Genomic DNA, 23,590 nt, shown 5'->3' on the forward strand with positions numbered 1-23,590 from the left:
TCCTTCTTCCTACGCTAGCATATAATAAGCAAGAACACCACTTAACCCCATAATTTTTTTTTCATTCCGATTTAAATACAGTGCTGCTAAAAACATTCCGGATTTTTTTGTCATTTTCATCAATTGAAATTTTAAAACTTAAAACTGGAACCAAATATTGTTTTAATATTTTTTATAGGTCGTAAATATATCAGTTAAGGAATTCCAACAGAAAATAATGATCTTAAATACATACAAAAATTTAAAAAATTGGAAAATTAATGAGAGTCAGAATTTCGGCTGTGAAAAACTAACCGGATTTTTTAATGTTAGTGTTTAAAATTAATATTTTGTTCAGTAACCTTTGTTTTTGAAGACTGCTCGGCACCAACGAGACTTGGAGTCGGCCAAATTAAATAAAATTGGCAAGGAATATGCACCCAGTAATTTTTCAAAGCCACAAGTACGTTAGTTTCTGAGGTGTGTTTTCTTTTCACTATACTTGTCACTTAAAGATAGCCCACAAATTTTCAATCGGGTTCGAGTCGGATAATTGTTACTGCTATTCTAAGCCAGGAGTATTGTCTGCCCCAAACTACTGTTTTACGAGCTTTTAATAATTTTTGGCATCATAACTTGCAGGAACAGCCAATGTAAAGACGTTTCTTTCTGCTTTTATGGAGTCATTATCGACTCCAACATCTCTCTATTCTTTAAATGATCCATTATTCCGTTGATTTGGTGTACCGCCAGAGCCTGCAGTTGAAAAAAAACCCAAACCATCACTGATCCTCCGCTGTGTTCATGGTAGGTAGTATTTTTTTGGTTTGAAACATGTGCATGTTTGAGCGCCTGGCTTCCATTTCACACTACACTCGGAATAAAACAATTAAAAATTGCTTTTATCACTGAAAAGGATATTTTTCCGTTTTGTTATCGAGCAATTCAGATGATTTATTGTAAATACAACCAGATCAAGTATTTTCATTTTAATATTTAAAGTGTTTCTTAAGATCCTTTCATTACCTCCCTTTTTAGGCAATGCTTACTATTATGGAATGGTGTTTTTCCGAACCGAAAGACATAAAGATCAAAATTTCTCACACCCTTTCTTACTGTAATTGATGTTCAAGTACAGATTAAGGCAGATTAAGCTCCTCACCAATCGTTTAAGAAGTCGCACTAGGATCTTTTATCAAAAAACTCTTTATTCGCCTATCAGTTTTTAGGGCTATTTTGTGATGGGACCCACCAAAGTGATCTGATTTAACTGATTTTTTGCCTTTTTACTGTTTGTTGATATAATACTCACTTGATGTTGCAATTTGCAATATCCCAAATGGATAACATTTTGTTTTATTTCCACTTGAAAAAGTTTTAAGAGTTCGTAACGAATTGGATGTCTATAACGCGTTATTTTTCGTATTACATTTAAAATTGTATACAATTCACAAAGCTAACACCTTTGTTTATCTTTGCAAACAAAAATTTTAATGAAGTGATACTTAAAACCGTTATCTCAATACTGAGAATCGAAATCCTTAAAAAATCCGGTTAGTTTTTCACAGCCGAAATTCTGACTCTACTTCATTTTTAAATTTTTTAAATTTTTGTATGTATTAAAGATCATTATTTTTTGTTGAAATTGCGTAAATGATATATAAACGACCTAGAAAAAATATTAAAACAATATTTGGTTCCAGTTTTGAGTTAAAAAATTTCCATTGATGAAAATGACAAAAAAATCCGGAATGTTTTTAGCAGCACTGTATATATGTACTTAGGACTTGTGGGGTAAACTTTTTTTTTTTTATAAAAAAGAGTTTTATATTTTTTTTTTTTTTTTTCTAAAAAAAAAGTAAATAACACTCATATAAAGAAAAAAGTAACAGAACCAAAAAAAAAAAACATAAACAAGAATAAAGAAAAAGGAAACTCCTGTGTTTTATTATATTTTTTTTATAACTCATCACCTATGTTACGTATAGGCACACGTATACTCAAAGAGGTGGAAGGATGCTGAATTAATTTTTTAAGTTAACCATATAATTTGGAGGTGACCATTTGTTGTGATATTTAAGGGGACATCCTTTAATGTAATTATTTTTAAATTAATTATTTTTTTTAAATAACAACATCATCGAGACTAATTATAATAAAAGTATTAAGTATAAGTTTTAGTAGGTAAAAATTTAAAGAACTATGCTTTTATCACGCATTACAATTTAATTGACGTAGGTATATAAAATGGCTAAGCCAAGGTTTTAGAGAGCTGTTTGGTAGCTGTTGAACACTGAAAATAATAAATTTCGTAAAATTACGAAAATCGTTTCATACACTACATTTTCGTTGGCCCAACGAAACTTTCGTTAAGTTGAGCTGAATATAAAAATATTTGCGTATTGACCAGGTGTCTCACGATAAGTCAACTGATGAGTCCAAGTGAGCTCCACCGGGACAAAACGCCAATTTATTCAAAATATGTTTTTTTTTATGTTTAAAAATTTTCAGCGGATTTTCTGATTTTTCAGGTTTTTTTTTATATGAAATGAATGAAAAATTTCGAAAGTTAACGAAAAAATTCGTAATTCTAGTATAATCTACAAAAAAAAAAAAAAATTAACACAACGAAAAGATTCGTAAGCTAAAGAATATTTTTTCATATATGTATTTCGTTAGCTAACGAAAGTTCCTTTCTTAAACTAATCAAAAAAATACAAAATAAAAATACTAACGAAAAATATCACCGTGGTTAATTAAATTTCGTAAAATGATGTAAAAATTCATTAACCCTCGATCAAAAAATTTTATTAAAAAATTATATTAAAATACTACAGTTTTCGTAGTAGAAGTTTTTCATTAACGTATGAAAGCCATTTCGTTGAGCCAATTAAATTTTTCATCGGCTGAAAATTAATTAAATTTTCGTGGGCTCATCAAATTTTGTGAAGACGTTTTTTTTTTTTGTTTTGTAATTTTGTTCTCTCCATTGCAATGGTTGGTATCAAAAAAGACTTTCGAAATTTAAGGGTTAAGTCAGTGATCACTATTTCTCAATGACTGCTATTTGTTACTATACCGAGGAGGCACTTATCAGCGTACCGTGGTGATCATTTAAAATTAAAATTTTTTTAAAATTACTAATTAAACAAAATAAAATTTAATTATCTTCTTAATAAACCCAAAGGAATAATATAACATCTAAAAACAAAAAAGGTTTGAGTTTTTTAATATAACTATTAACATTTATAACTTTGCAAAATGTTCGTATGCTGGTTTCAAATCATTTAATTTTTTGTTTATCAGTCTGAACTACACATTGTATTAACAATTTTGTTCTTTAAACTTTAGAACCTTGAAAATACAAACACCTTTTTTTATTATTATTGATTACAATTTTTATTTGATGTTCACTTGAAAGTGGTTGGACAGCGAGTGCCCATTATGCCGATCATTTAAAGGTACTTTGCCAAAAATGACAAGTCAGCATAATGAACACTCAGCGCGTGAGACTAAACATTGAACTTTTATTAAATGATCTTATTTCGTCTGGTCTCACGCAGAAGTAGGAGTTGGGTGGAAATATGATATGGTAGGAAAGGTAAAAATGGGTGATAGAATACAAAAAAATACATAATTATACTTAAAAAGAACACTCAGTGGGAACTGGTAAGAAATCATTTCCCATCGTGTCAGCAACAATGCAATGTGATAATACTATTGGTCATATGGTTACTTAAAATGATACTAAAAATGTTTACTTAACATACTCCCCCCCTTTGAGGGATCTAATCCCTCAAAAAAATTTAAAATTGTGTGTCTATTTCAAAACGAGGAGCGCTTCTTCTAGGAAGTGGTTTGGGTTTTCTTTTTTTAATAAAATAAAAAATAATGAAGCCAATCATTGTAAGGAATAATATGAAGCTCATGCTATAATGATGGTAATCGTGCGTATTTATAGAATTTACCCAGGTATCATTATCTAGGTCTTTATCAACTTCACTAATTTTGCCTTTTAAATCTTCTATCTCTTTAAAATTAGTCTCATTGCTCGGGGATGTTATGATGTTCATATTTTTCATCGGAATTTTACCTTTAATTGACTCAGAAATTTTAATAGAGGGAACAAATGAGTTTTTTAAGGTGGTATTGCTAAAGACTCGACCATTTATCACTATGTGTGGAAGTTTTAAAATACATGGTATCAAAAATTCTATAAAACCACTGTCACTTAGGGTAAGACTTTTTGTTATTCCTTCACACACCAATAAACCAGTTACAGCCTCCTTAAGAGCAAATATCCAAGTATTGGAACTTCTTAGGCTTACCCATCGATCTTGAGAGATGGATCTCGTTAAACAACAGTGACTTAAAGCACTACTCAAATGATTCAGAAGCGAGACTTCACAACTTATACCGCTGTCTCGATGAATCATTGTTGGTAGTTGTTGGTTACAGACAAAATTTTTCGTTGAGAGGAAGTGGCATGATGATAGCTGATTTTCTGTTAATTCAAAATACCTATCTCTTGTTGCAGTGACTGCTAAATAAGGGGATGATAATTCTATTATGAAACTTGAATCATTTTGAAATAGAGGAAACTGAACTAAATTAAAAAGCTGAAATTCTTGGTTATCAACCAAAGGGATCATCATTTCAAATACTATTGAGTCATTAAGACTTCGTCCTTTAATAGATGACAGCTTAAAAATATCTAATACAGATGCTGTCGGAATGTTAAGATGGGATGGAATGTTGTTCCGAATAATTTGGAGCTGTTTAGTAAATTGTGACGGCGAAATAAAATGAGGATTCATTTTGACATTATTAAGACTAAGAAGAACGTCAAGTAATGTGTCTTGCACTCTTTCGAGGTTTGAAATTGACAAAATCAAATATGAAGTTAATGCAGAAAAGCGCTGACTGACATCGATTATTTCTTGATGCTTTTCAATGCTGTTTAAGGATTTTTCGAACATGGTTTTAAAACCTTGATATTGCTGACTGAGTTGCAGATTATTTCGTTTAAGCAGATTTACGGTTGAATCTGCGATTGAGCTCTGCTTTTTAAAGAGATGCACGAGATGCTGTTCATCTTGGTTGACCAAAGAGATTTGGTGCTGTATGTCCTTAGCATCATCTTGATCCAATACCCCAAATAAGCTATGTGCCACGTTTCCTATAAAATCGAAAGGAGATCTAGCAATTCTTATCCTTTTATTGTAAGAAGTATGATAATTATGAATGAGGTCATTGTTTGATTCGATTGCTATAACTCTTTGTTTGAGAGCTGTTACTGTAGGCAAACAGTACGGATTAATTTTCAATTCATCTAAACAAATATTATCCATTCTCTGTAAATAAGTTTTCACTTCTCCTAGCTCTAGCCAATATGATGATAAATTATAAAATATATAAATGTTCCAAAAACTATTAACGGTGCTCGCACTACCTATATCTTCAAAATAAATCCCTGTGGGATGGTCAAATTGGGTTATTCTTATTGGTTCGGTATCTGAAGAGGCAGCTAATGGAAACAATAGCAACATGAAGCATAATAATGATGTTAAAGAGTTAAGGAGGTATCTCCCACTTCTTAATCTCATCAGGGGTTGTTTTTTTATTGGGATTTGTGCAGCATCCTTTTGCTGCTCTTTATGGTCAATCGGTAGGGGACAAAGATTTTGAACAGCTCGTTGATATGTGCCGGTTTCAGTCTTAACATATGCCACTCGTACTAATCCGTCTGTTCCCTTGACAACTTCGATTACACGTCCGAGCTTCCATTTCATTGGAGGCTGGTGTGCATCTTTTAAAACAACCATTGTTCCAGGTTCTAGATTTTTGGATTCCACCTTCCACTTTAATTTCTGTTGAAGAAGATGGAGGTATTCATTTGACCATCTTTGCCAAAAATGCTGTTGAATATGCTGAATCTGACGAAATTTGTCTAATCTTGAGATGTTATGATCAGTTATGTCAGGTTCTGGAAGCGATGTCAACGGAGCACCAATTAAAAAATGACCGGGAGTCAATGCCTGCATGTCATTAGGATCTGAGGAGTTAGGTGTAAGTGGGCGTGAATTCAAGATAGATTCAATTTGAATCACAACTGTGGAAAGCTCTTCATAAGTTAAAGACGCTTCTCCTAAATATTTTAACAACAATGTTTTTGCGGATTTAACAGCGGCCTCCCAAAGGCCTCCGAAATGGGGAGAACGTGGTGGAATGTGTTTCCAGTTAATTCCCATTTTTAAACAATTTGAATTAATCGATGATTGAGTTTCAGACGAATCAAGAAAATCTTGAAAATCTTTTAATTGGTTTCTTGCCCCTACAAAGTTTGTGGCATTGTCACAGAATATAGTATGGCATACACCTCGTCTTCCTATAAATCGTTTCAAGCAGTTAATAAATGATTCAGTAGTAAGGTTGCATACAACTTCAATATGAATAGCTTTTGTTGAAAAGCATACAAATACTGCAAGATACGATTTTGTTGGAGTTTTCCCTCGAATATTATAATGTGTTCGTATTGGCCCACAAAAGTCCACCCCTGAATAATAGAATGGGCGAGAAGGTACGATTCTTTCCTTAGGTAGATTACCCATTAATTGATCTATGGATTTGGGTTTCGCACGGAAACATTGGATGCATTTAGAAAGTACCTTTTGTGTTTCTCTTCCTACACTCAAAATCCAAAATTGTTGCCGAGAGATAGATACAAGTGTTCTATGGGAAACGTGTAGATGTTTTTTATGTAAGTGATCTAAGAGTAATGTGGTAACTATATTATTTTTTGGGAGTAATATTTGATTTTTTGCTTGGGAAGGAATTTCAGCATTTTTAAGTCTTCCACCCACATGTATTAACATTGTTGTTTTATCAAAATATGGGCTTAACGAAATTATGCTAGAGGTATTGCGGAGAGGTTTCCCTGCCTGAAGTGCCTTATACTCTTCGGGAAAAACACTTAATTGAACAATCCTCCATAACAAATGCGTTCCTTTCTGGATTTCTTCCGCGGTTAAAGAACCAGTTCTTCTGTTTCCTTTGCAGCGAATATTAAAATTCATCATGAATCTATAGCAATGTGCAAAAATTTTCTGCAGTGTAAAAAACGAGTTTTTATGGTTGATTGAATTTATTATATCATTTTGGATTGACATATTTAGCACTGTCTTTGGCCTTCGATGCCCAGAGATTTCTTCTGGAATCGAATACTCCATTTGTATACTTGAAGTTTGTCTTAAAAACTCAGGGCCATTGAACCAAATGGTTGATCTTACAAGATTGGGCATTCCTAACCCACGCGATATAAGATCTGCTGGATTTAATACTCCCTTTACATAATTCCAATGATTCAAATCTGATTTAGATTGGATTTTTGCTACACGATTTGCTATATATGTCTCCCAAGTATAGGAAGGTGCCTTTACCCATGTTAAAACCGTTGTAGAGTCGGTGTAATAACTGACTGATGTGATCGTCCTACTGATTATTGGAAGGATTTTTTGCACTAATTCCACCATTAGGACAGCCGCCTGAAGCTCTAACCGAGCTATAGTTGTCGCCTTTAAGGGAACGACACGAGATTTTGAACATAACAATTGAACAAAAACTTTCCCTTCATTATCAATAGATTTTAAGTAAATGCATGCGCCATATGCGCTTTCACTACTATCGGAAAATGCATGCACTTCTAATTTCGTAGCTGAGTCTATTAAGATAAGGCGTGGGATATTAATTTCACACAAAGAAGAAAATTCTGATAAATAGTTTACCCACTTATAAGCCTGTTCTTGAGGCAGATTCTCATCCCACAATATCTTAGATTTCCAAAGTTCTTGTAAAAATATTTTTCCTAGTAATATGGCTGGGCCTATCAATCCCAAGGGATCGAAGAATTTTCCCAAGTCGGCAAGAACGCGGCGTTTGGTAATCTTTAAATCATTGGGTGCATTGTACTTGTAGCAAAATTTGAATGTGTCTTCAATTGGGTCCCAAACCAAACCAAGGGTTTTAATGACCTCCGACTGATAGATTGTTAACATTCTTTCTCGATCTTGCATTGGAATATTTTCTAGAATGCGTGGATCATTTGAACAAAATTTGGTTAAATTAAAATTTCCTTGACTTAATAATTTTATTGTTTCATTGAGAAGCAACTTGGCTTCCTCAAGAGAATCTGCTCCTGTTAGGCAGTCATCCACATAGATATTTTTTGTAATAATTTTTGATGCATTAGGATATATATGTTGAAAATCATCTGCTAATTTGACCAAACATCTTGTAGATAAATAAGAGGCAGACGCCATTCCATACGTAACTGTGTTGAGCTGGTATGTTCTTAATGTGCTCTTAGGATCTGGCCTCCATAAAATGTGCTGATATGCTCTATCCTTTGGATGAATGAGTATTTGACGATACATTTTGCTAATATCGCCAGTGAATACATATTTATGTAATCTGAAATTGGCTATAACTGAAAATAAATCTGATTGGACTGTTGGACCAACCATGAGGGTGTCATTAAGTGAATACCCAGATGTCGTCTTTGCAGAAGCATCGAAAACCACCCTGAGCTTTGTTGATGAGCTCTCGGGTTTAATTACACAATGGTGTGGAAGAAAATAATTTGACTTTGGTATGTCAAGCTCTTGAATTGCAGTCATATGACCTAGACGCTCATATTCCTCCATGAAGTTTGTGTAACTTTCTTTGAGGTCTGCATTTTTTTCTAGTTTTCTTTCTAATGAATAAAAACGCTTCTTTGCAATTTCTTTTGAACCTCCTAATGTTTGGTTTGGGTCTTTCTTAAAAGGAAGTCGTACTATGTACTGACCCTGGCGTGTTGTTTCCACGTTATCATTAAAATGTTTTTCACATTTAAATTCTTCTTCGCTGTAGACCTTCGATTCAACTTCAAAATTTTCACTTTCCCACAGTGATCGGACCATTTTATCTAGTGTTCTCAGACTAGGTTTTGACACTGAATGACAATGAGAATTTTGGGAAGAATCTACAGCGCTTCCTGCTAAAACCCATCCTAATCTAGTATTCCGCAATAGAGGAAGATTGTTTGAGATTTTAAATTCTCCCGGCAAAAGAAGCTCAAAGAATAACTCTGCTCCAATTAACAAGTCTATGCGGTTGGAACTAATTGTGTTAGGGTCAGCAAGAAGAATATTGGAGGGCAATTGCAAAGTTTGCCTATCCAGAGATGCAGTTGCCATATAATCACTTATTTTTGGCATTATACTGGTCTCAATAGTTCTTTTATATGATGAAGTTCTGGATTCTAAATGAACATTTATTACGAAATTGGCCTGACTTTCCCTGCCTCCAATTCCGCTAATCGGAATGTCCTTTCTTCGCTTTATGCTCCCTAACTGCTGGGCTAGGGATGTTGTAATAAAATGTAATTGAGATCCCGAGTCTAACATAGCACGACAAGGAATACGCGTTCCTTTTGAACTCACGACGTTCACAATCGCCGTGGCGAGATATACCTCGCGACCCTTTAATACGACCCCTAGAGAATTGTTATTATGGGACCCTGAAGGAAACTCACCCACCCGACCAATAATATTATCACACTTACCGGATGCTGGGTTTTTTACGTTGACATCTTTTTTATTTGGATAGTGTAGTAGAGTGTTGTGTTTCCCGTTGCAAACCTTGCATCTACGTTGCTGTTGACACGATGGGAAACGATGTCCTTGCAAACAGTTGGTGCAAAGTTGAAGCTTCCGCACCTGCTGATTGCGATCCTCAACTGAAAGATTAATAAATTTTTTACAATTAAAGATCTTATGATTATTAGTTTTACAATATGGACAATTTGAAACTTCCCTATTTTCAGATGCGGTGGTTACCGCTTTCTTCCTTTCATCTGATTTCACCGTCTCCAGGGCTTGGAACCTGCATTCGACAAATTCCAGTAATTGGGTTAGAGTTGGTGTTATTCTTGGTGCTTGTAGGGATTCCTCGAAAAGCATTCGGGTGTCTTTGTCCATTTTTTCCAGCAATAGATGTACAACTAATGGGTCCCATCCACTGGTGTCATAGCCGAGATTGTTGATGGCTTGAATGACTTCCTTTGTTGTATCATGCAGCCTCTTGAGACTTCTGACAGTGTCTACGATGGTGTTTGATTGGAACAATCGGCTTAACTGAGCGGATAACAGCAACCGCTTGTTGTTGAACCTGTCAACTAGAGTGTTCCAAGCCAATTCATAATTGTCATCAGTGGCATGGAAATGTTGAATGAGGTTTTGGGCATCTCCAGTAAGATTTGTCTTTAAAAAGTATAATTTTTGAGCCGGTGCAATTGGTTGGTTGTGCACCATTTGTTTGTATAGATCGAAGAACTGCGGCCAATTAAGATAGCTTCCATCGAATTTGGGTATCTCAATTTTTGGAAGCTTGATTGTTGTTGCTCGTCCTTGATTCATTTGAACTGTTTCAGCTGGCAATGTATTAGTTGGTAGCCAGGTGATCCTCAAATCTAATTCATCCTGGAGCTCAAAGTAAAGCTGTATATCTTCTACAGCTGCATCGCCTCCAAGTCGTCTATATGTTGTTGTTATTTCATCCCAATTGGTCATTAGGGTTTTTGTTTTTTGGTTAAATTCTTGCGGTAAAGTTTCCCGCAATTTCAATGGGCACTTATTAAGACCTCCTTGAAATATTTTGCAGAGTAATCGGAATTTGCTATCCGTAGTCATCCTGTTGACCTTTACACTGGTGTCATCTATTAAAGTGGGCTTTATTGTCAGCCCTGGTGGTATGTTAAATTTGGAAATTGCTGCGGTAACTCCCTCTGAATGCCCTGCTGGGGGCTTAACGGCTGCTGGTCCTAAGAGGGCTTCTTTTAGCTGCTCCGGCTGAGGATGGACTGCTGCGGTCTCCTCTATAGCCCCATCAGATTTTTCTTCTTCCGCTACTGCAAACCGCTTGATGATGTCATCTTTCATTTGATCATGAATTTTTTTTACCCCATCGTAAAAACCTTTAGTGAAGTATTCGTGTTCAGTTACCTGCGGATAATTGTCTCTTATCTCGCTATCAACATTGTCGAATACTTCCCATAATTCATTTAATCTTGTCCACCGCGCATTTAAATAATCCAGGGTTTTCCTTCCTGGACCATCCTTTCCGTAATTGCGAGCAAGTGTACAGATTTCTTTTCCTACAGCTTCTTGCTGATTGGTAAGTTCTTCAATTGTAGCCACCATTTTAATTATTTTTTATATTGAATTGTTAGTAATTGAAAGGAACTTCTTTTCTTTTTTTTTTTTTTCTTTTTTAGTCTTCTTAATAACGACTCACTTCACAACACTGTTTTCTTTTATTTTGTTTTGTTTTATTAATTTACAGGCCACTAAACTCTTTTAGTAGGTCCTGTCACGGTCGCCAAATGTTCTTTAAACTTTAGAACCTTGAAAATACAAACACCTTTTTTTATTATTATTGATTACAATTTTTATTTGATGTTCACTTGAAAGTGGTTGGACAGCGAGTGCCCATTATGCCGATCATTTAAAGGTACTTTGCCAAAAATGACAAGTCAGCATAATGAACACTCAGCGCGTGAGACTAAACATTGAACTTTTATTAAATGATCTTATTTCGTCTGGTCTCACGCAGAAGTAGGAGTTGGGTGGAAATATGATATGGTAGGAAAGGTAAAAATGGGTGATAGAATACAAAAAAATACATAATTATACTTAAAAAGAACACTCAGTGGGAACTGGTAAGAAATCATTTCCCATCGTGTCAGCAACAATGCAATGTGATAATACTATTGGTCATATGGTTACTTAAAATGATACTAAAAATGTTTACTTAACAAATTTGTAAAAATGAGACTTTAGACGAGTAAAAAAAAAAATCAATTTAAAAAATAATTCTTGTTATGCTATCTTGTAGAAATTAAATATCAACACTTAAAGTCAGTTTTTGAAAAAATTGATTTTGCAAAATTTGTTATTTTTAAAAAGATATCAAAATTGCATTTAAATTTAAAGAGTCGGTTCTGAAATAGGCAGAATAAAAAAAAAAAAAGTTTGCAAAGTGTTGTAAGTTATGGCTTTCAAAAAAATATACATTTTTCCTCAAAAAAAAATATTGTGTCTAAATAACACAAGTTTTTTTTTAACAAAATTGAAATTGTGTATTCATATGCTAGGAAGGTACCGTTATTTTTGGTCCTAACAAAAATAATTTCAAAATCGAAGATACTACACTGAGAAAACAGACCACATAGAATTAAGCGGATCGCACTTTAATTTAAGCGGATTTCTGCATGATTTTTTTGTTAAGATGACTTTCACCTTAAATTAAGGTGACAAGTCACATTAATTTTTTGAATGGTCAAATTAAAAAAAAAACAAAGTTGACATCCACCGGGGATCGAACCTACAACTGTTGGGTTGCTAGGCCAGTGCCTTACCACTGTGCTATCTCACTGTTGGAAATGAGTATGATTAACTGCAAGTAAAGCTAAAGTGTGACTATAATTTTAAAATTTTTATTTTTGGTCGGTTTTTTTAAGATGAACATTCACATTAAAATAAGATAAAGTTCACATTGAATTTTACTGAGTTTAAGTGGAATCACCTTATTTTAAGAGGATATCACCTTATTTTAAGTTGGTGAAATTAAATGTGTGCATCATCTTATTTTAAGGTGACTTTTTTTTCTCCGTGTATCTCTTATGACTCTTTATAAGGATAGACATTAGGGTAGAGACAATCTGACCTTATTTTTGTATTGCACTTCAAGTATGTGCTTAAAATCGATGTTTAAATGGAGAAAACATAGAAAATAACAATATTTGCGAAATTCTCGAGTTTGTGAAGTCTATGTTTTATTTTATAAATTACATATATATCTATGTATCTTTGCAAACTAAAATTTGTTAGAAATAGACTAACCAAGAATTTTTGCAGTGGTTGAACGAATATTATTCAATGAGTCAAATATGACTCAAAATATATAATTTGTCTCAAGCATACAGAATCACATGTATCATATATGATTCATTTACATATTTTACAAAAAACAACTTCACTGTCCTCATACAATCTGATTCAAAAATCTCTTTACGTTCAATATTATTTTGCTTATTTGAAGGATTCATCACTCCACGTCCCTATTCATTTGACTCATAGAATGTTTTCTGTATTGTGTTTCTGGAGTCCATGAGACGTATATGATTCATAAAGACGTGTTTCTAAAAACGTGTTTGCTATCTATATGAAAATATTGCTATAGGTAGATCATAATTTATTCATGAATGAGTAAGAAAAGAAGAAATAATACTTTACCAAACCGCAAAACAAATTGGAAAAATGTTCAAAATGATTGCATTGTCAAAATCAATAACAAAGACTATGATCAAATCAAAATATCAACATGTCTTCAACACTTTTTTGGATTAAGCTATTATTGAGATATATCTTAAGAATTTTACCATGTCTGATTCAAGTGTTAAATCGAAAAATTGTGTGGGTCACTGTGACGTATACGCAACTATTTTCCGTAGAAAATTTAAACGGAGCCGAACTTGATTACTCTTTGAACATATTTCACAAATCAGCCCTAATAAAAAAAAAATAAACATAAAATATACTAAAAAAGTCACATACTAAAATATTGGCAATAGTATAGGTATTTATTTAAAAAAAAAAATTCAAACAAACTTGTAAATCCTTTTTCATTTTTTTTTTAAATATGGTAACCTTAACCAAAACCCCCCACAAGAGTGAAAGCACAGTGAGTTAGAAAGAGAGAGAGAAAAAAAATACCGTACCTACCTATATCACACACAGGATCACAGAATAGTATCACCCGTGTAAAGCAGCAGCACATTAATTTTTAAATGCAAACAGTGTCAAGTGGTTAAAATGTTTTAATTGCTCGCAGAGCGTACATGCATGCACTAACATATTTACACTGTTAATTCAACTTGAATTAAGTTTGTGGCATGGTAAACAGGGTGTACATGATGTGTGTATAATTTTGCTCCACATACACATAAAGTATGGGTTATACAAAGTATATTTCATATATGGGATAGGACATCGTAATGAATGAGTGTTGTTGTTGTTGTTTTTGTAACCAAATATAATAAAAAAAAAAAATAAATATAAAAATTATATGAGGAAAAATATGTGCTTACAGGATTTTAAACAGGTTAGTTAAACAAAAGCTCTTTTTGTGTTGACAAGAAATGGAACGGAATAAAGGGGTTGATGCAATCAACACAAAACTTTGTATAGAAACAATAATAATAGAAATAAATTGCACGACTGGGGTCGCACGTACTTGCTCTTATGCTTAAAGTAACTATAATGTTAAAGCTTTTTATTCAAGAAATTTAAAATTTGATATTTTGAAGAAATTTCATAAGTAGTATTGTAGCGAAATTATATATAGAGGGCGAGATGTTGTTATTGTCGGCTAGGATTTTTACGATTTCTGCTTTTCTGGGGCGTGGATAACACTGAAAGAAACGGATTAGAAACAACGCTGCTTTGCTAAACTCTCTACCACGTTGTATGCTGTCCGAAGACCGCAGTACACGTTGAATAGGCAATGTAGCAAATGAATTTTATCTTCCCTTTAAAATAAAAACAATTAATTTAAAATACTAAAAATTAACAAAAATTTTATTGAATCTCAATCTTAAAACTAAGTAGGGTGGTAATCATTACAAATTATTATATATTTAAGTTCATGTGGCAACCATGACAATTAAGAAGAAGGAAAAAAAGAAGAATTCAAAATGACAGCTAACCAGACAAGCTTTGTGTGGGCGCTTAGTGTAAACTCCGCACACTCCACCAGCCTAGTTGCTCTTTGCCGATCAAAAGAAAAAAAAAAATATGTATATGCTGTCCAGATTAGCTTCGTGTGGGCGCTTAGTATAAACTCCGCACACTACACCAACCGAGATGCACATCAGTTGAATTTGTATTGGTGTGGTTGCCCATTCACATGTGGACGCTTGTGAAACGTCGCAGCAATGTGTATGTGTAACAACACCAATACGGCTGAACCCTTTTCAGCTCACTAAGGTGGACGCTATGTGATAACTTCGCACCTCGGCTTACCGAGAAGAATTGAATTTGTTCTGATCGGTGTCGCTCTTTTATACAAATTTCAGAAGAGCTTTTGTAGGATTTGAAAAGCTTTTAGAACATATGTTTTTTTATTGGAAAACTGGAAGTACTTTATAGAAATGTCACAATGCCACTTTGTGTAGGACTAAAAATTAGTGTTGCCTCTTTGACAATACTTAGTATTAGAAAATTATATTTTTTTAACATGAGTGAAGATGAAAAGTATTACAGTAAAGTTGTTTGAATGTATTTCATGAATGATTTATATAAACACAAGTAAAAATATTAATTGAAGTGAAATGAATGGTTTATAAAAGTGAAACAAGTAAACAAGTAAAATATTAATTAAGTAAAATGAATGATTTATAAATGTTGATTGTAGAATATAAAGATGGTCGTTACAGTATAAAAAAATTAAATCTGTTTTTATAATTAATAAAACTCCGTTTTAAAATATCTTAAAAAAAAAAACAAATATGCCATTTTATTTCTCGTATAAAAAGGTATTTTTAGAAAAAAAATTTTGAAAATTGTAGGAGCCGTTTTTTAAAAAAATAATTTTTTATATATAAAATTTTTTTAACATTTTTCAAAAAAAAAGTTGGTATGCCATTTTGAAGAAATAATTAATTTACACATAAAAACTAAATTTCAAAATTTTTCATTGATCCGTTTTCAAAAAATTGATTTTTCAAAAAAAAATTTTGAAATATTTTTTAAAAAACCAAAAATGCGTTTTTTGAAAATTTTCTAAAATTTTAATATGATCTTTACTTACACACTTTTGTATAAAAATTTTCATTTAAATCGGGTTAATTTTGTACGAGATATTCAGAAACGAAAAAAACCGATCTATGACAGGTACCGTTAATAACGGTACAAAAAATATTTTTTTTATTTAAAAAGTTGGCCCTTATGTGTAGTACTACACACAAAAATTTTAATCAAAATCGTTAGAGCCGTTTTTGAAAAAAATTACCTTTTCTATTTCCGTTATATGGCAGGTACCGTTAGTTTTGGTCATAAAAAAAAAATTTCAATTTCCCCTCTAGGGAATCACCAAAAACTGCTAACTACCAAGTTTGAAGAAAATCACTTCACTCGTTTAGGCTGCAGCTCCAGATAGAGACAGACACACAGACAGACAGACAGACAGACAGACAGACAGACAGACAGACAGACAGACAGAATTGCCGGACCCACTTTTTTGGCATTCTCCATCATCGTAATGTCATGTAAAATTGTTATCTCGAGTTCGATTTTTTTTACGAATCCTAAACTTGCCCTATAGTACCTATATCGCAAGTAAAAATGTGTTGGAAGGGTATAATTTTATGTTGTTTCTTCATTCTCTTGGTACTTTTTTTTTTTACTAATGATTCCAAAGGGGATCATAAAGTTTTAACAAAAATGTTTTGACAACATTTTCTGCAGGAGTTTCGAAATTGATTTCCAAGGAATAAGACGCTCAGGGATTCCAAACCCATTATTGCTAACATAATGGGTATGTAATCTGTGATGAAAAAGAATGTTGTTTAAAAAACCTTAAATAAGAATTCATTAGCTCTGAATTCTTTAAGTTTTTTTTTTTATTATGACAGTATTTCAACAAAAAATAGTGCTTTAGAGCTTAAATTGTTGATGAGAAATTGCATTTTGAGAATTTTCAAGACTATTTCAAGTTTCTATAATTTTGTTCCCTGAAAATTGCTTCTATAATTTTGTTTCCTGAAAATAGCTTATTTATACCAGAATAATAGATTAAAGAAATTTAAGCTAGAATAATTTTTCAGCCTTTTTCAATATTGCATCTAGTTCATTTTTAAAATAATGTAGTTAGGTATGATTATATTTAATTTAATCAAATCATTTTCCAAGAGTTCTTAAAGTTTTCAAAATAAAAAAAACAAAATGCAAGAAATCTAATTGACCTAAAAACAAATAAAAGAATTTCATTTTCATTTATCTTTGTTTTTTTTTTTTTTAAGTTTACTTCTTTTCATCCACATTGAAGAACATACACAATATTACTGATGCAGACAATAATAAAGAAGAAAAACGAAAGACAAAAAAAAAAACATTCTAAAAAATCAAAGGAAAGTTTATTAAAAAAAAAAAAACTGAAGCCCTATAGAAAAGAAGACAAATGAACATCGGTATTTTCCCTTTTATAAAATGGAAAATGAAAAAAATAACCAATGAATAAAGAAAGAATCGTTTTGTTTTTTTTTTTTTTTTTTTGTAAATTTTAGAAGCATGCAAAAATAAAACGAATAACAGCATTTTTGTTTGCTTGATGAAATGAAACTGCAACTGCTGCGAATAGTATTAGCTAGAAACAATGTATCTACGAGTAAAGATGCACTCAGGACTCAGTCAGAGTCAAAATATAATAAAAAAAAAAAACAAAAAAAAAAACAAAAGCTTTATAGAAAAGAAAGGATATATCCAATTTTGAAACAATTCATTTTCAATTGCATACAAATAAAAGAGTGCAAGTTTTGTGTTCATTTTCTTTCTTTAGGAAAATTCAAATTGTATTTGAAGATTTATATATGTATATAAAAAAAATGAAATATCGATGTAAATAGCGAGATCAATTTTAGATTTTTTAAGGAGTTTTGATTTATTAGGCAGTAGAACTTTAACTATACTTGCTCTAAAAGCAAGTTTTGGTTTAGTACCGAATTCGAATCAAAATTAACATTACGAAATTGAAAATGTTTAAGAAAGAGGTTTGGTCATGACGTTCGGTGGTCTGTGCTTCGCGTCGGTAACAAAAACAAATGAAACCATTTTTTTTTATTCAAACCCGGAATTTCAAAAGAAAGTAAATTTAAAAAATGAACTGAATTTAAAAAAATTACCCATAATACACAAAATGTAACATTTCTTACATCGTTTTTTTTTTTTAATTTTTTTGTATAAAAGTAGACACACATTTAGGCTAGGCGCACACATGCGATTTTAGTCGCGCGATTATTCAGTCGCAAAAATGGATCACAAGGATTTCAATGGCTGTGAACACACATGCTTTTTGCGATTAAAAATTTGAAATTTGTGTCTACAGTCATTGAAATTGTTGTCATCTAATTTGCGACTGAATAATCGCGCGATCAAAATCGCATGTGTGCGCCTAGCCTTAGCTGAATTCAGTGGTGGCAAGTGGCAACCATTACAAAGACTAAGATCTGGTTTTTGAAATATTTAAGAAATTAGACTCTCAGTATACTGAGGATTTATCAAATTTTCGTCATTTATCATAATATTTTTGTTAAAATTTTATCAGATCTCCATTACTACTATAATTAAACATGAGTCATTCCATGTGAAAAGATTGTCAAAAATCTTTTTGTAATTTTCTAATGGTTCCTAACCTCAAAATATAAACTTTTCACTTATATTGATCCCTCCAAAAAATTTGCTAATGCCTTGTAAGAATTTAAAATATAGCTTAACTAAAATCGCGTTTTTGTTTATATCGATTTTATAATTAATTGAATGATGATCTATCACTGAAAAGGCGAAACCACGTTTTATATTTATTATCAAAAAAATGTATTCTTAAAAAAAAAAACTTCAAATTTTTTTTTTAAACGTGCTCTTACAAAAAATAGATTTTTTCACTTTTAAGCTGTTTCTTTTTGCGACTTTTTATTTTTATCTAGAATGTAGATTCCTGTACAAAATTGACGAAAGAATCCAAAGTGAACTGAAAAATTTCAAGATTTTCAATAGGTATCTACTATAACTATAGGCTAGGAAAATTTATCAAAATATATGAACCGGTGAACAAGGTTTTTATAACAGAAACCAATTTATAATTTTTCAAAGGTTTTGGTGTACCTACTGAACTCGAATCCGAAGTCAGAAATATACTTTTACGTCACGTTTTTCAGATATAACCGTTAGAAAATCAAAAATTCGAGGTTAAGGCTGGGTGTACCACCACACAAACGGCTCTACGTTTTTTTAAATGGTGGATAACTTACATTTTTAAAGATAATTGAATGAAAGAAATTTTATTATTAAGTTACTTTATAAACAATGCTTAAAATATTCGACCTTATTAGTTTCTAAATTTGAGCAGTTGCAATTTAGAGAGTATAAAACACTATAATTTTGGTCGTTGTTTTAGTACGACCTATTTGTATTGTGTTTGTTTCTTAGTTAGACTAAAGTTTTTATTTTTACTTGCGCAACTATTGGTTTCGTGTCAAAAAAAAATTGAGGGTCTCGCAATTCCGTCCATGCGTCTGTGCGTCATTCTGTACAAATTTTCACAGTCTTAACGCGTTTACGGGTTTTCTTTAAATTTGGTACAGATGATTTTTATAAAATTCTCAATTCTCGCTTAGAAAGTGTACCTCCCATATAAATTTTTGTATACAAAAATTTGCCATAAATGTCGGCTCTTTTCCAACATCTACAACATTTCTTTAAAATTTATAGAGAGGCAGCTTTTAAAATCTACAAGTATACTAACATAAAAGTGCTTAGAACCCAGTCGTGCATTTAATTTTTTAAATTCTATTTTGGAATGAGATTAAAACGAAGTAAGCTATTTTAAAAAAACTTAAAATTTGTTTTTTATAGAAAAAAATTAATCGCAACTGGTGCTATTTTTCTTGAAATTTCAATGTTTGAACAGGTGCAACTTTTGCAGTTATCTATATAAATTATAAAAATTAAAAGAAATAAGAAGCTTAACTCAAATATTAATGCCTTAAATTTGAAGGTTTAATGTACCTATTTAATAAAGCAAAATGTTTAAAAAGGATACTTTTGCTTTTTAATTTAACAAAGAAAAAAATAACAAAAATAATAAAAAATTATTAAAATTATTTTTATTTTAAGTGGAGCGATTGAATATAATTCAATTTATAAGTTCAAGTGACCTCAACTCCAAAAATTTATAAAGCGTGTCTTCGTTATTATATCAGCATACATTTTCTAAGAGCCAATTTTTCAATAGTCAGATAAACCTCAGATAGAGCTTATTCCTAGGAATTAAAGTTTTTTTTATATTGACATTTATTTTTCTGATGGGTTAACTGACGATTGAAAAAATCAGTGCTAAGTGTAATTTAAACAAATTCCCTTAGAATATTAAAATTCACAGTATATTCGTGCTAAGAGTTTTATATAGTGTCGGCAAACATCGACCAAAATAAGCTTAGTAAGGGTACGACAGATCTAACTGATGAGCCCACTGTAGTACCTGGGCGAAACGCTTTGTAAATTTTTGGCGTTGAGGTCACTTGAACTTATAAATTTTACTTTTTCAGAAATAATAATTTAATAATTTTGTAATTTAATTTTTTAATTTAAATTTTGTTCTTTATTTTACCTTTTTTTTAAGACCTCAAAAAGAGTTAAGCTACTTATAAAAATAGCGAAAGTTGCGATTAATTTTTTTTTTTCTATAAAAAAAATATTCAAGTTTTTTAAAAATAGCTTTACTCTGATACACAACGATCTCATAAGAATTTAAAATTGGTGACTTTCAACTCTTAAGCAATCCTGTTAGCTCTTAACTAGGTTTAGGTTGCAAGAATATATGGCACCTACAATTTTGTCCCGAATAGAGAAAATTTTGCTTGAATGGACACTTTTTTATAAAATTAATACTCTCGCAAAATTTTTTTTATTTTATTTTTTTATTTTTCTCATGATCATGACCTCGTCTAACAATTTCAAGTAATGTCTCATGAAAACATATTATTTCCACATGAAATACCCAAACTGAAATTGAAAACAGAAAATATTTCTTATACAAAGATTAAAACTTATTGTAATAGAATATTCCCGTTCTTGATATAATACCTCTATGCTTAACTACCTACAATTTCAAGATCATCAACAACAGACCATAACATTATAAAGGTCTAGTTCTATAGAATCATCCCCCAACCCCCAGTTACTTCTTTCCTATAACTATTAACTTCATTCAACATGATGCACTTTTATTCTCTAAAAAACGCACAGAAGCGTAAATATTATTATGTATCTATTTATCTTAGAGAACATTTTTATCTTTTTTCTTAATTTATGTTCGAGATAGAAACTAAGCCAAAACGTCGCTATAATCATTCTGACTTTAGTTGCACCACAGACATCAATCACTAAAAAAGCGTGTCGTCGTGAAATTTGTTCTTTTTTAAATGTCTCGTTAAGTTGTTTTCATATACTAAAATAAAGTTGTTGTGTATCTAAATCCAGTGAGTTTGCATTATTTTTTTTTTTTGTTATTTCATCTTCTTCTTCACACTGTTGTGTCTCACATTCATTTGTTTTTTTCTGTTTAGCATTTAAGTCTTATCGATGTTCCTCCCCAAAACAATCCCCCCAGCATGCGCATTTTTCGAAATACCAAAAAACCGAATTGAAAATAGATTTTATATCACAAATTACTTGCCACTGATCGATTTATAAGGCATTTTATTCAACTCAAAGAAAAAAAAAAGATCAGATACAGAGATACTTTATTTCGTATTTTTTTTGTATCCTTCAACACAATAAAATGCGACTCCTCGTCGAGGCATAATCACATTGTTACCCGCAACGCTCAAGCGACATGCAGACAGTGTAGCTAGTTGCTGTTCGAATTGCACAAACAAATAAAAAATGCATTTTTTTCTCAACACCGATCAATCGGGGCCCGTATTTTTAGACACAAATATCGTATCAGCGCATCAGCGGAAAGTTTTTAATTGAACCGAAAGAATTAACGACAGATAAAAAAAATAGCAAAAAAAAAAAGAGACCCTCAAACGCCTCCTTCATTTCGATATTATTGTTTGGGGCACACAAGTTTTGCTGTGCAATCTGCAACAAAAGTACAAAAGTACGGCAGCAAATTTATTTTTTCCGTCATTGAAAAATTCGCCCTCAGAACCACTCTTATTTTTTCTGTTCTCCATTTTCTGTATTTATTTATTTTTTTTTTTTTTGCAATCTCTCCTGTCAAAAAAAAAAGCTCGTTTCATGCTTCACGTAATATTTTTGTGTACTTAATTAAAAACTTTATGTGTTATGTGTTAAAGAAAGTGTTAATTATTGCAACTCTGTGTGTGTGTACAACAACAAAAAAGTATTGATTTGCATAACCAATCCAACAAGACCGTCGTCGATATTTTTCGCTAACAGACTTCAGGACATACAAAAAAAAAAAAAAACAGAAAAAAAATATATTCAGCTCTCGAAAAACTGCAATGAAAAATAACACAACATCAGTGACAGAAGCAACGACAAATGACAACAACAGTGACAGAAGTAGAAGTAGTAGTGGTAGTATCGTCATCGGTAGTGGCAGTGGCATCAGCAATAGCAACAGCAACAACGGCATCCGGAACATCACTCAATTAATGCCATCAGTAATTGGAAATTTATCCAATAGTTATAGTTTGGCGACGACGTCAACGACGACGACGACGGCGAAAACTTATCCGTCCATTAATTCGGCGTATTGGCAACCGTCACCGTATCCAACGCCGTACGTTGTGCCAGGTACGAATAATTCACCTTCAATCAACACCAATATACCTACAAAAAAAAAAAAAAATACCAACCAACCAACCAACCACCACCACCTTCTCTCTGTCCGTCCGTATATTTACCATTTATACTTTCCGTATAATTTGTACTCTCACTTCTTTTGAATATAAATATCGACAAAACGAACAAACCAAAGAGGAAATAAATTTTTAATGTTATTTTTAAATTTAAATTTAAATGCAAAAACCAATAAAAAAATAAAATATATATATAACTCGAAAGACTATCGAGAAAAGTTCTGAAACGGTTTTTTTCGGTTGAATTTTATTTTTTTTTTTTTTTTTTAATTTTGGTTCGGTGAAGTTGAAAGATAAAAACGTTTGTCATCACTTCCGGTTTTTTTTTTCATTTTTTTTTTGTATTTTTAATGGTCAATCCTCAGTCAGTTATCCGAAAGAGAGAGCGAGAGCGAGAGAGAGAAAAAGCCAGAGATACGTAATGTAAATTGACTTTTTGACATTTAAGCTTACAACCGTACCACACTCTCTCACATGCAATGTGAATATTTTATGGAGATTTTTTTTTGGTTTTTAATTTTTTTTTTTTTTATTTTTATCATTTTGTATTTTTATGTTGAAAATTTTTACAAAGGACCAAAAGATACCTACTTTCATATAAAAATAAAAATGTATGGATAACAAGATATGTACAGCTGTGTTCAAAATAATAGTAGTGCCTGCAACAAAATAACATTTGTTATATTTACGGTGCTTCTATGGTTAAAAATTTAATTTCTTTGATGTCAAAGTTTGTAACGGTCAATTACTAATAAATGTATCGTAATTTTAAAATGAAAAAAAAGGTGCAAAATAATTTTTCATTGATTTTTGGTTGTTCTTTCGAATTTGACCTGTTCAAAATAATAGTAGTTAAAGTTATTTTTTAAGAATTTAAAAACGGTTTATAACTTAGAATATTTATTT

At 31.7% G+C, this 23,590-nt stretch overlaps 1 protein-coding gene across 10 annotated transcripts in view; it reads left to right on the forward strand.

The window, feature by feature from the left end:
• Window positions 1-23,590, forward strand: part of LOC129907830 (CUGBP Elav-like family member 2) — a 473,931-nt gene that overhangs the window by 362,632 nt on the left and 87,709 nt on the right. The window contains exon 1 of one of the 10 annotated variants that reach the window (XM_055984224.1): window positions 22,307-22,619. The exons of the other annotated variants lie outside the window; for them this stretch is intronic. Within the exon in view, the coding sequence (XP_055840199.1) occupies window positions 22,325-22,619 (295 nt within the window). The 5' untranslated portion in view covers window positions 22,307-22,324. Of the gene's footprint in view, window positions 1-22,306; window positions 22,620-23,590 lie in introns of those variants that run through there. 10 annotated transcript variants of the gene reach the window in all.

The sequence above is a fragment of the Episyrphus balteatus genome, chromosome 1, assembly GCF_945859705.1.
Source record: "Episyrphus balteatus chromosome 1, idEpiBalt1.1, whole genome shotgun sequence".
NCBI classification, from domain to species: Eukaryota; Metazoa; Arthropoda; class Insecta; order Diptera; family Syrphidae; genus Episyrphus; species Episyrphus balteatus.